The 13,011-nt window shown below is 32.6% G+C and overlaps 1 protein-coding gene across 3 annotated transcripts in view; it reads right to left on the reverse strand.

The window, feature by feature from the left end:
• Positions 1 to 217: 217 nt before the first annotated feature.
• Positions 218 to 13,011, reverse strand: part of LOC106882915 (DAZ-associated protein 2) — a 51,542-nt gene continuing 38,748 nt past the window's right edge. For 2 of the 3 annotated variants that reach the window (XM_052968699.1, XM_052968698.1), the window contains exons 3-5: positions 6,896 to 6,981; positions 5,058 to 5,153; positions 218 to 2,244 (exon numbers count right to left, since the gene is read on the reverse strand). In XM_052968699.1, coding sequence (XP_052824659.1) covers positions 2,116 to 2,244; positions 5,058 to 5,153; positions 6,896 to 6,981 — 311 coding nt within the window. In that variant the 3' untranslated portion in view covers positions 218 to 2,115. The remainder of the gene's footprint in view (positions 2,245 to 5,057; positions 5,154 to 6,895; positions 6,982 to 13,011) is intronic. The other variant, XM_052968700.1, reaches the window with a different exon arrangement.

The raw sequence follows: 13,011 nt of genomic DNA on the forward strand, positions 1-13,011 counted from the left end.
AAGGGGGTCTAACTTCAGGGTGTTATTACAGAAGAAACATCTGCAAACAGGTTATTAAACAGAATGAAACTGTTAAATTATAGCAATTATTTATTATTTATATTAGTGCTTAAAAAGCAGCAACAATGTTAGAAAAACAAAATGTTCTTTGAGAAAGAGAGATTTGTAACTATATCAATTTCATGTTTTGCAAGTATTACTAGAGAAAACAATCTGATAGATGGTATCAGCGAGAAATTCTTTAATGAAAAGAAACTAATGTTTCAAAATATTGCCAAGAAGAAACCCTGATTTAACCCTTTGTCATCTGACAATAGAAATTTACAGAAAACTGTTTCAATAAAAGCTTTCAAATTTACTGCAATATGTTTGGAATGGAGGGGGGAGGGGTTGTAAAAAGTTTTTTATGAATCTATTTTATTCCACAGAATGCTATTTCAGCAAAGCAAATTTATAAACAATATCCTCAATGCGCGGTAATGTGGTATTTCTTGAAATGACCTATTTCTGATAGAAAGATGAAAATAAAAAATGATAATAATATTTAAACGAAATCAGAATTTTAACTTTAATGATGCAAGAAACCCCCATCTGAAAATAAATAAAACAGAAAAACCCAAAGATTTTGAAGTTTTGTAACCCTAGACAAATCTAAGATTTAATCATATCTAAATATACATAATTGAAATGGTGTTTTAGTATATCTATCCCATTAAGACATTTTGTTTTTCTGTGATTAAAATAATATCAATGAGGTAACTAAACTAATATTTGTTAAGAGAAAAACAAAAAAGAAAAAAAGACTTTACAATTATCCTAAAATCAGAATGTTAGAATTAATGTGTGTGTGAGAAGGAGAGAGAGAGAGAGAGAGATAGAAGGGGGGAGGAAGAGAAAATACGTATGTGTGTGTATAGTGCGAGTGTGTCTGCATGTATGAAATGAAAGAATTTAACAGAAAAAATAAAAATTAAAAAAAAACCCAAAATAACATGGATTCACTGGTAGAACTAAGATCATAAGGATCGGTTTAAAGACATCAAAGAAACAAGGTAACAAAGTCCAGAAGACTAACCTCCATTTCATTCATGTTCAAGCTGAGTCTACTATACAAGTAGCCAGATCTAGAGGTCTGGGTAAAAAAGTATTTAAAATTTGTCTTTGTCAAAAGAATTTCAGATTTACCTCTTAACTGATGAAAACACCTGAAATCCAAGTGCTGCCTTGAAAAAGCAAGAATTTCCACTAAATTGTTGGTTATATATTAAAATACACTTCTAATCCAACCACTGCCTATAGTCGAAGTATTATTCTTTGAAATGAAATATTATGGAAGGTCAGTGTGCAGGAATTAGTCCTAATGAAATCAAAACAAACTTTTTAACATACACACATCAAGATTCATTCATGTTAACATGCTCACAAGAAGGGTTAAGTTTATACAATCTCAGGTAATGAGTGTGTGTGTGTGTGTGTGTGTTGTACTGTGGTGAGTGTAATATGGTGTGGTGTGTATGTTTATTTTTTAAAATTATATAAGGAGTGGAGAAGGAATTAAGTGCTGGCTTCTACTTGACTTCTAATACAGTGGCAGCCAAGTAGAAAGATATTTCAGGGAGAAAGTGTTACAGGGTGGAAATGAGACAAAAGTAGGGAAAAAAAAAAACAAAGAATTGAAAGAAAAGAATAAGAAAAAGGAAAGCAAAAGAGGATAAGAGAGAGAATGAATAAGAAAACAAAGAGAAAGGTAAAATATAGGGTAAAAGGAAAAATAGGATAGAATAAGAAAAGAAATAAGAAGAAAAGAAGACTAAGAAATGATTATAAATCTCCACCCATGTTAAAAACCTGTAGCTACCCCTTTGAAATGATTAAAGTCCACAAGATGAAAGATTAGAATGTGGCAGGTATAGCATACAATGTGAGTATCTAGCAATCATTCAAGGCATTGAGTTATTGATTTTAAAGGGAAAGAGGATGGATTTGGACAAAATGGATGCTGCAGCTGAAAGATCAGCAGTGAATCAAAAATGTAACGTTTGGACCAGAAAAGCCGACGTAAGCTAGATTCATTCCCTCAAAATCAGCAACCTTTCATAGAACAGTATCATCATTTTAGTACCAAGTGTAGCCAGCTCCAGATCCACCAGTCAGGAAATCGTTCTTTCGTTGTGTGAGGATAACATTTTGCCCCTGCATGGCGGCCATTTGCGTTGCATTCGGAGCATAACCAGGTGGAGGGGGCTGAAATGGCAGAGAAAAACAAAAAGAAATTAGCTTATTATAAAAGACAAAAAGATGGTGAAGTATATTTAGTGTTTCTTAGAGGATTTTTTTTTTTTTTTAAATTATAAGTATGATAAAAAAGACATTTTTGATATATATAGGAAATAAAAGACTGATCTTTTTAAAGATTAGTTCTTTCAGGCACTGAAGAACAATGAGTGCATTGGTCCTCACAAACAAACATTTCAAAAATTATCTTGGGTTTGCATTCTCTGAAGTTGATAAATAATTCATTAAAATGTTAGACACTGAAACAGTTGACTATAACTCGTATTTAAGTTTTGGCAAATTAAAAGGTGAGGATCTTGTTTTATTTCCCAACAGAAGTTATTCTATATAAATCTTATGCAATTAGGAAATGAATAGCACAATCTCACCTGCCAATTTGAGACATAGAACTACTACTTTTGTTATAACCGAACACTACTTTCAATTTAATGGTTCACATTTCTACATTAAAATCCCAGAGCAAATAAAATAGGTACCAGTAAAAGAATAAGGATGACAACTCCCTATTCTTTTCCCCACAAAAATTGGTTTTGCATAAAGAATTTAAAAAAAAAATTAAATAATATTCTTGAAGAGAATAAAAAATATGCGGTTAAATTTACAAACAAAATATGGCTCATTATTATTATATAAAATTAGCACTTTAATGAAAATCTTGATTGGCTTGTACCACATTCTTGGAAAAACACCAGTTAACTCCCCTTTGGCCCTTCCTTTATTAATAGTTACACCTGGTAGAATATAAGCAGAATTTTTACAGTTAAATTTGGAGATGATATTGCAAACTCTAGGCAAAAGATTTTAATAAAGTATTCTGTCTTTTGAATAACTAAAGAAAGAATTGATAAAAATGGTGACATTCAAGGTAACATTAGACAAGTGATTGATTAACAGTTCTAGGCAAATTATTGTAATGAATCAAATAATATAAAAGCATAGCTAGGACCCTGGCAAATATTACCAACAAAATATCAAAACATACACATTTCATAACATTTAATGAATTGGTTAAATAATGGCTTGTAAGCTTATTAAATTTGTATTCCAAACAAAATAGCTATGATATTGAGATACACATACAACTGGCAACCTGAATATATTCTAAATCCAGTCTATTCTGGAATAATGCTGAACACTCCTGCACTGGTTGGTCATGTGACATGCAGAGTAGTAGTCTGTGTATTTGTGCGTAATTGAATGGCTGCACCTGCAGCAGAACATGTGGAACAACTAGGCGTATGACTCTTGATTGTTTAGATTTCAAAGAAGGTGGCTGATAATCCCGCACAGAATTTGAATCAAAAGTCAATAATTGATACAGCAGCTTTTCTGGTATGAAGGGGCTCTAAGATGTAGTTTTGTTTTCCTTGATTATGTGGGATAGCAGTTTTCAAAAATGGTGCTGATAGCATTAGATGGTTTTAGATATATATATATTCAATTATTCAATTTAGTAACCAAGTCTTATCTACAAATTTGAAAAATGTGACAAACAAAAAAAAAAAAAAAAAAAAAAAAAAAAAAAAAATACAAGCTGGGATGAGCATAACATTAAAAGTTGTGTTGTTTTGTCATTACATACTATAGTGAGCCAGCCTATTTGTTTTGTTATCTGGTTTTGTACCAGACTGTTCTAAGTTCACTTTACACCAATGTAGGTTGGTTTCGCTTTTGTCCCTCTGGGCTTGATAAAATAAAATATCAGTAATATAATGAAGTTCAATTTGAATGTACAACTCTGACAAATTTTGTCTTAGAACAAGACACTATTTGTCAAATAAGACATGATTATTGAATTTCAGAACTTCCACTGGAAAGTAACATGCAAATTCTACAATGGTTATTTAAAGAACAAACAATAAACAGAACAAAGAAAACACAAAAAAGTGAGCTAAAATGATAAAGCACTGAGAGCACTTCTGAATTAGTTATCAGAACTTCTCTCTGACCAGAGATATGATTACATGCAAAGAATAAAATGAAAACGGCATTTGGCATAAAGGAATATAAAGAAAATATAAAATATACTGAACTCTGCTGAAAACAGAGATTCAGAAGTTACTTAGTTGCAGATAAACTATACAGGTTTACTCAAAGCTAATTTTCTCAAAAGTATGGCATTTTTCTCGCACGGGCATCATGTTACATTGAATTATTTGTGTATTGATGTATATGTATGGGTACATAAATAGGTTTAAATATACAATATACCTATTTATTTACACACACACACACACACACACATACACGTGTATATGTACCTATAAAATATGTAGGTACATGTACCTATATAATTTACATGTGTCAAGTCAAAATTTCATTAAATACTGAGTTTATAGCTGTAAAGCTGAGTTCAACCCCAAACACACTGTTCATTGCTGCACATCATAACTGGACACGCAAGTGATCAAGATGATGTGGTTATATTACACCTTTTGCCAGCGTGAAAGAGAGAAAGATTGACCAAAACTTTGAAATAATCCCTTGATTTGAGAAAAATGTGTAAAAGAAAAAAAAAGAAAAGAAATTAAATGTAGCTTAAGCAAAACACAACATGAAATATAAAAATTACATGAAATAATTCACTTATTTATTCCTTGATGCCAAATGTGAAAAGGATGCAAGCATGCAGGAAAAAAAAATAACCCCAAAAAACCAAAAAAAAAAAACCAAAAAAAAAAAAACCCAAAAAAAACATAGCAACAGGTAATGGCAGAATCCAAATTTTATATATTAACAAAATTGTTCAACAAGCAACTTACAGGTATCATTTGGCCAGAAATTCCATCAAAACGGGCTCCAGCATCATATGCACCATGTACGAGCATTGTCTGCTGGGGGATCGTTGATGCTGGAGACTGAAATTTCAACAATATATTAAAACAGGGTCAACAGTTAGCCTTCTAATTAGTCTTAAGCCAGTTTTCTTTTCTTTTTTTTACTATTCGTAACCATTTTCCATTGAAGCAGAAGTGACATAGCTTTTGCAAGTTTGGACATTTCAATACTGAGTACCACCCTACCCTACCATGAAAGAAAAATGGAAACTGGTCCCATCATAGTCTGCTTCAGAGATTGCTAGATAGACTATCATGTTTAAAAGATATAATATAATAGGTGTAGGCAGAGTAAAGTTTGCTTCACTGTCACTGTGCTTATTTGAAATATAAGTTTATAAAATTAAGAAACATTTTTTAAACTAGAGAAAAAAAAGTTTTTTTTTTTTAAATGAGTGGGGAGAGGGAATATAGAAATTAAATTTTAAGGTAATCAAATGCAGTTTTAACATGGTATTTGTTATAATATAGAATGCTAATTATATATAAATTTTAATTACTAGTAAAATAATAAAAAAAATGAACATGAATACAATTAAAATCAATGTACATTTAGATGGAAAAAAAAATTGAGAAAGAAAACGATGAACAAAGAATATAAATCAAATCTATACTTTTTTTTAGTGAGGAGGAGGTCAGGTTCTACTATAATATTTGCAGTCATTTCTCATTCTTTAAGATAAGGTTAAATTTGGAGACAAGAAGTGACATGCAATCAGAAACATTCTAAAAGTATATCTATACAAATATATAGCATATTATATAACTGTGTTAATTGACTAGCAGATTTTAAAATTTTGTGTAGTGTGCGCATGTGTGTGTGTGTGTGTGTGTGTGAAAATATAACTTTGCAACTTAGATTTTTACGCGCACGCTGTCCTCCACACAATTCTTTATTGTCATCGCCAACAGATTCATTTTCCATGCTTGCATGCATTAAATGTTTTGTCAAGTCATATCTATTATTAAAAGCTAACCAATCTAGCAACAAGAAACACTATGTAAACAGAGCAAGTGTAAAAAATTACAGCTAGATAAACAGCAATACCTATAAAGAAAAAAACTAAAAGAGAAACAAAACAAAACAAACAAAAATAACTAATGGTTAGATAGAGAATTTGTTTTGTGAAAAGTGACAGTTGGGTAACAAGTATGAAGTTTGCTTAGTGCAGAAGATGTTATAGTGCTGATAGAGCAAGCAAAGAAATGCCAAAAGAATCACAAAGCTATTGTGATTGCATTTACCAATAAATGTAGAAAACATGCAAAATATTGCTGCAAAGCTGTGAACACTGTGCATCAGTAAATAATCATCAATAGCAATGAAATGTGGATAAAATTCAAAAGGATAACAAATAAGCTTTATAGTAGGTTAATTCTTGGATTTGTAGTGCAGATGTTAAAGCAAAGTATTAATGGAAAAGAACTATATTAAATAACTTTCTAAGCAATTGCATGAAGAAAGAGATTAAACAAAACAAAGCAGTAAGAGTGAACACACATAAGCCCAAAAAACAACAAGAAACTATTTAGAAAAACATAATGAGCATTATGCTACTGCATAGAAAAGAAAATTAGCTGTTAAGCAAGGTGCAAAAAAATTTTCAATAAGGGATAACATTAAATAATAACTAAATGATTTTATAACAAGACAACTCAAATTTCATTTTTTTAAAAAAAATTTTATTTGCTACAAATTTCAAGATCACAAACTGATTGTAGCAATAAATAAAATTCTTTAAGTGTTGATTATTGGAACTTACAGGTGAGTAGGAAGGAGGAAGTCCTTGAGCTAGAGCTTCCTGGCCAGGAATGCCATATCTGTAATAATAACCATATGATGGTACCACTGTAAAAAAGAAAGTAGAATTAAATTATTTACAATATTTGTTTTTCATTAAGAGTTAGATTCTACAAGGTAAAAAAAAAGAAAAAGGATATATTGCTTCAACAACTTTCTGCAGTTCTGCATATATGTGAGCTTTCCAAAGTATGAAATATTTTTTCAAAATATCTAGTCAGAACAATGATACCAAAGTTACAGCTTTTCAGATTTGTTATTTTCTAAATGAAATTTTACACTTGCATAATTCCATTTAAATATGCAATTCCATATTTATTGTTTACTTTCTCATTCAAAAAGTTTATATATGAATTTATGTGATCACATTTAAAACATTTTCAATGTTTGCTTAGTCAAAGCTTTCAGGGTTCTCAATTGAATAATAATTTGTTGCACCTACACATTACCTCCCCTTTCTCTCACCTGCTTAAATCCATTTACTCTCGATGGTTCAAATCTATAATTAGTTTCATCTTCATAAAAGGATTACCTTTCATATGAAGAATAGCTCTTCAAACGATCTTTTTTCATTTTTAACTTTCTAGTTGTTGGTTTGTAATCAAACCAACAACTAGTTTGTTTCACTCCATCGGTATTTAGTACTAAGCATGACTTGCAGTTTCATAAAATAAAAATTCATCTAATAAGAAGGAATGGTGTTGAACTAAATACAACTGATTATTAATTCAAATAATATAGTTTTCATTACATTTCAGCCTTATTCTAACTTTTAATATGGTCTCCACAAACTGTAGAAACTCATTTTCTCAACTTTGGACTTGGTTCAAAGCAATCACTTTGTAGGGAACTGATCAGGAAATTGAATAATCCTCAGTGTATAACTTATGCTTATTTTACTGATCTTAGTGACATGAAAAGCAATGTTAGTCCCAGTGGAATTTAATGTAGAAAAATTGCTTCTAATATTTATTTTACTAAAGTAATATTATAAAAGAGTATAGGTGCAGGCGTGGCTGTGTGGCTAATAAGCTTGTTTCCTTCTCAACCAGGTAGTCTTGGGTTCAGTCTCACAGTATGACACCTTGGGCATGTGTCTTCTACTAAAGGTCCAGACTGACCAAAGCCTTGTGAGTAGATTTTTGTGTACCTTTGTTTTAACACCAGTTGAGGATTGTAAAAAAGCATCACTGTCATATAAGCAATTTTGTTTGTTTCCACTTTTCCATGAGCAAGCATGGAAAAGTGGATGTTAAACAATAACATATTACTTTTGATAAGAAATACAAAATGTACTTGTTAAGCTTTTAACTATTTAAATATACAATGGCCTGGCTCTTTCTTACAACACAAGCTATTTGTTCTAGATAACATTGAAGCTTACAATTTCACAAGAAACTTTTTAACCAACAAACTCATATATTAATAGACATAAAAAAAAAAAATGAAATAGAATTTTTGGCACTGGAAAAAAATTTGCAGAGCTTCAAGAAATAGAGTTCTATAGAAGAAAGTTTGTAAGAAATGTACATTCATAATTCTTAAATCATAAATGCAGTTGAACGTATTTTGTAAGATATACTGCTTAGAGCTAATTCTATCTTCAACTGAATTCTAAAACTATATGTTATAATGAATTATGCACAAGTTAAAAAATGTGTAGTTTTATGATGTATCATTATGTTCTTTAACTGCACAATTTAATTAACTTATTCCGAATCTTTCCTAACAAATTCTTGCCTACCATAAACAAATTCATAATACTTCGTTAAACATTTTTATAGCATACTATTTGGATGAGCTTTTACCTTTCTTACAAAATATGCTTAATAATGCTAACGTCTATTTCGTTTACTAGACGCTTTATCAGATGTTATTTCCAGACACACACTCACTATGTGCTGAAGTTTTAATTTCTCTATACTACTATATAACTTCAAACAATTTGCAAAGGGGCCAAAAAGCATCATTAACCACATTATATACTGTCAAGCCATTGAATTGTGTTTGCACTTTTGGATACAAGTTCTATTTTCATTCTATGGTTAAGCAGTTAGTAGTTAAGTAGCACATCCAGCTGTAGAAATTTGTTCCAACAATATGCAAACTCACTCAATCTTTGATAGAATGTAAAATCTGGTGTAAACAAGTAAACTGGTGAAAATATATGACAAATCCTGGAGCAGAATACAAATTGCTTCTTGTTATAAAATTTGCAGTCATACTTCACAATAATAATTTCATAAGCCTAATAAGATTTTATTAGGTGCTTTTCACTCTCCCTAATAATGCAATTTAAAAAAAAAATTGGACTAGAATCAATTATCAAACATGGACTTTAATGTACTATAGCTACTATGATACTTCAGATATTTATAGGAGATTGAAAAAAGTAATGTTCATGTCTTTCTGAGAGAAATCAATGAAATAACTAAAGTGGGTTTGATAGATTTCATAGTTATGGCAATGAAGATTGTTAAGACAAAATTTAAGTGTTTTACATTGTCTATTCACTGCATCAACAATGAAACAGCATGTATAAGTTTCATCATGAAAAAACTTATAAACAGTAATTTGTGTTTTTCCTATACAGGGAAACATACTCACTGTAACTAACTATCAATGATTTGGTGAAATACTACAATGCTGTGACTGTCCAGAAGAACAGAAGCATGCTTTAATAGAAAGCAAAAACTAAATCATGAAGATGTGTGGTCTAATGATTAGGGTGCTACACTCAAGATTGTAAGATTATGGTTTTGATTCCTGGACTGGGCAGTATGTTATGTTCTTGAGCAAAACACTTTATTTCATGTTGCTCCAGTCCACTCAACTGTAAAGTAGTCCCAGCAACAGCTGGAAAGTTAACCCTGTGACAAATCGACACCTTGTTAAGTGGGTAAAATACTGTAATCTTAGTTACTTATAAGCCATGGAAACCAGGTTGAGCTCCTGCCTTATAAGTTCTTTGGCTCATGACAGACCCACTAAGGAAACTGAGCCCAAGGAGAACTGCAATAACAGATATACATAATTTCATAGGGTAACCAAGTAACCTATGTACCACATACTTCTGTTTCGCTATTCGACAAAGATATTCTAAAAGAGGTCTATCCATATGATAAATGAATTTGGTATTACATATGCATTTTTATAGCAACAAACCTTCTGTTGGTAATTTGTTCTTTTGTTGAATATAACAATAATCAGTAATGTTTTCACCTAAATGCCTCAATAACTGAGAGCTACATATCTCAAAAGGTTGGATAAAATTATACCAGTAATGAAATTGAATTGACAGATTTCTGCTATATAAGTTGGCTTTGTGCATGATAAAAAAAAAAAAAATTTAAAAGAGAGAGAAAAAGAAACCATTATTTCATACAGATGTAATCATTGTTACAATATAAAGCATTGTATGATTATGTATGCAGACCCCTTCTATTCTTAATCTAAGATACTTATTTTATACATTAACTAAATATTTAATGCTAAATAATTCTTCTTGCTTTCTTGGAGCTATTTAGAGTGAGTTGCAACACAAAAGCTCAGTTATATGCAAATACAATTGATTATCCTTTATCTGATATTCTGAAATCCAAAAACCTCAAAAATCTGAAAATCCTTTGAGATGCTTCAAGAGAAAGAAGCATCACAAAAAAAATCCCAGAATGTGTTAGAAAAAAATACAAAAAGTGGAATTTTTCGTGAAAAGCAAAAAACTCCTAAGTACATATATGGAACTGGACTAGCATCAAATTTATATAAAATAACTTTCACAGTACAAGTTGTACAAAGGTAGTAGCCAAAAAGTTCTCAGGCTAGTTCTGTAGTGTGCCAATAGACAGCAACATACAGTTGCTTGTGCAGTGAGAGCTAGCAGTGATCTTCATGATGCAGTGTGCTGAGTGACATCACTGTGTTTACTTTGCAAGTTGTGAAATTTGTTTTGTGATCACATGTATGGTGTAGTCTGTGATTTTGTCATTGACAGGAAGTTGGGATAAAGAGCCAATATAAAATTTTGTGTTAAACTTGGGATGTCTACTAGAGACATTGAGCATATTTTGGCAAGCTTATGAGTTGTTTGAGAGAGGACGTTTGGCAAAGGCAACCAGATCTGTGGAGCACAAAGAAATGGATTTTTTATGATGATAATGCACCTTGTAACTGAGCTTTCCTTACTTGTGAGTTTCTCACCAAAAACAACATGGTATCGCTTCTGCACCCACCACCCTATCTGCCATATTTAGCACCTGCAGACTTCCACTAGGTAAAAATGCAGCTCAAAGGTTGCCATTTTAACACTCTTGCTGAGATCCAGAGCAAATTACAGAAAGTCCTCAATGGAAGCAAGAGTTAATCTAGCAAAAACCAAAGTCATAGTAAGTAGGAAGGCAGACAAATTACAAATCCCTTCAGGTAGATGGCCCTGCTCAATCTGTAGGTAGAAACTCCATAAGATGCACCCAGTGTAAGTTTTGGACGCATAAAAGGTGCAACAACATTAGAGGAAGGTTAACAGTGAAACTTTTGTATGTAGAAGGTGCACAAGTACAATAAACGCAGAAAATGTTCAGAAAATAGACTCCAAGGTAGTAGATAGCTTCCGTTATCTAGGTGACCAAGTTAGTATCGGCGGTGGATGCTCCAAGAGCGTAGCTATGAGAATAAGATTCGGCTGGGTAAAGTTCAGAGAGCTCCTACCTTGCTGGCAACAAAGGACCTCTCTCTCAGAGTGAAAGGCAGATTGATGTCTGTGTGCAAATAGCTATGCTGCATGGCAGTGAACCATAGGCTATGACAGCTGAGGACAAAGCAAGTATGCTTTGCTAGATATGCAATGTCAGTGAGCATGTTCGACAAAGTGTAAGCATCTTGAGAGGAAAGTTAAGCATAAGAGGCATCAGATGTGGTGTGCAAGAGAGATGACTGCACTGGTATGGTCATGTGATGCATATGGATAAGGATAGCTGTGTAAAGAAGTGCTGATCTTTAACTGTAGAGGGAACCTGTGGTAGAGGTAGACCCAGGAAGACATGGGACGAGGTGGTGAAGCATGATCTTCAAACTTCGAGCCTCACAGAGGCAATGACTGGTGGCTGAGACCTTTGGCAATGTGCTGTACTTGAGAGGACCCGTCAAGCCAAGTGCACCTGTGTTGGTGGCATGTAAAGAACATCTTTTGAACGTTGCACGTGATGGAGGCAATGACCAAGACCATTGGCATTATGTCATGCTTGAGAAGAAGACCCATCAAGCTGAGCAAAATCAGTCATGGCAGATACCAGTATCACACAAATTGGTACCCGTGCCAGTGGCACGTAAAAGCACTCATTACACTCTAGGAGTGACTGGTGTTAGGAAGGGCATCCAGCTGTAGAAAACCATGCCAAATCAGACTGGAGTCTGGTGCAGCCTTCCAGCATACCAGTGCAGTCAAGCTGTCAAACCCATGCCAGCATGGACAACAGACATGATGTTAAAACTTAGGTAAATAAGTTATTTTGCATTAAACTTAACTAGTCTGGGAACTTTTTGATATTACCTTGTATTATGAAATTCAGATGGATAACATATCTAAACTCGGATCTCATCTTCAAACTGTCCTATTTATAGAAGTAAAATATATAATCATACCAAAATCCAAAATAGTTCTAGTCAAAGCATTTCAGATAAAGGATTAATAACTATTAAAATCTCAATTGTAATATTTTGCATATCGATTTGTTTAAGCAGCTAGAAAACTGGGATAAAACATTTTCAATAGATTTTCTGAAAAAAGTAGAGTAACAGATATAAGTGAAATTTATATTTTATCTATCTTGAATTATTTCCCAATCATCATCATCATCATCATCGTTTAACGTCCGCTTTCCATGCTAGCATGGGTTGGACGATTTGACTGAGGACTGGTGAAACCGGATGGCAACACCAGGCTCCAGTCTGATTTGGCAGAGTTTCTACAGCTGGATGCCCTTCCTAACGCCAACCACTCAGAGAGTGTAGTGGGTGCTTTTACGTGTCACCCGCACGAAAACGGCCACGCTCGAAATGGTGTCTTTTATGTGCCACCCG

This window comes from Octopus bimaculoides, chromosome 6 (assembly GCF_001194135.2).
Source record: "Octopus bimaculoides isolate UCB-OBI-ISO-001 chromosome 6, ASM119413v2, whole genome shotgun sequence".
In the NCBI taxonomy this organism is placed as follows: Eukaryota; Metazoa; Mollusca; class Cephalopoda; order Octopoda; family Octopodidae; genus Octopus; species Octopus bimaculoides.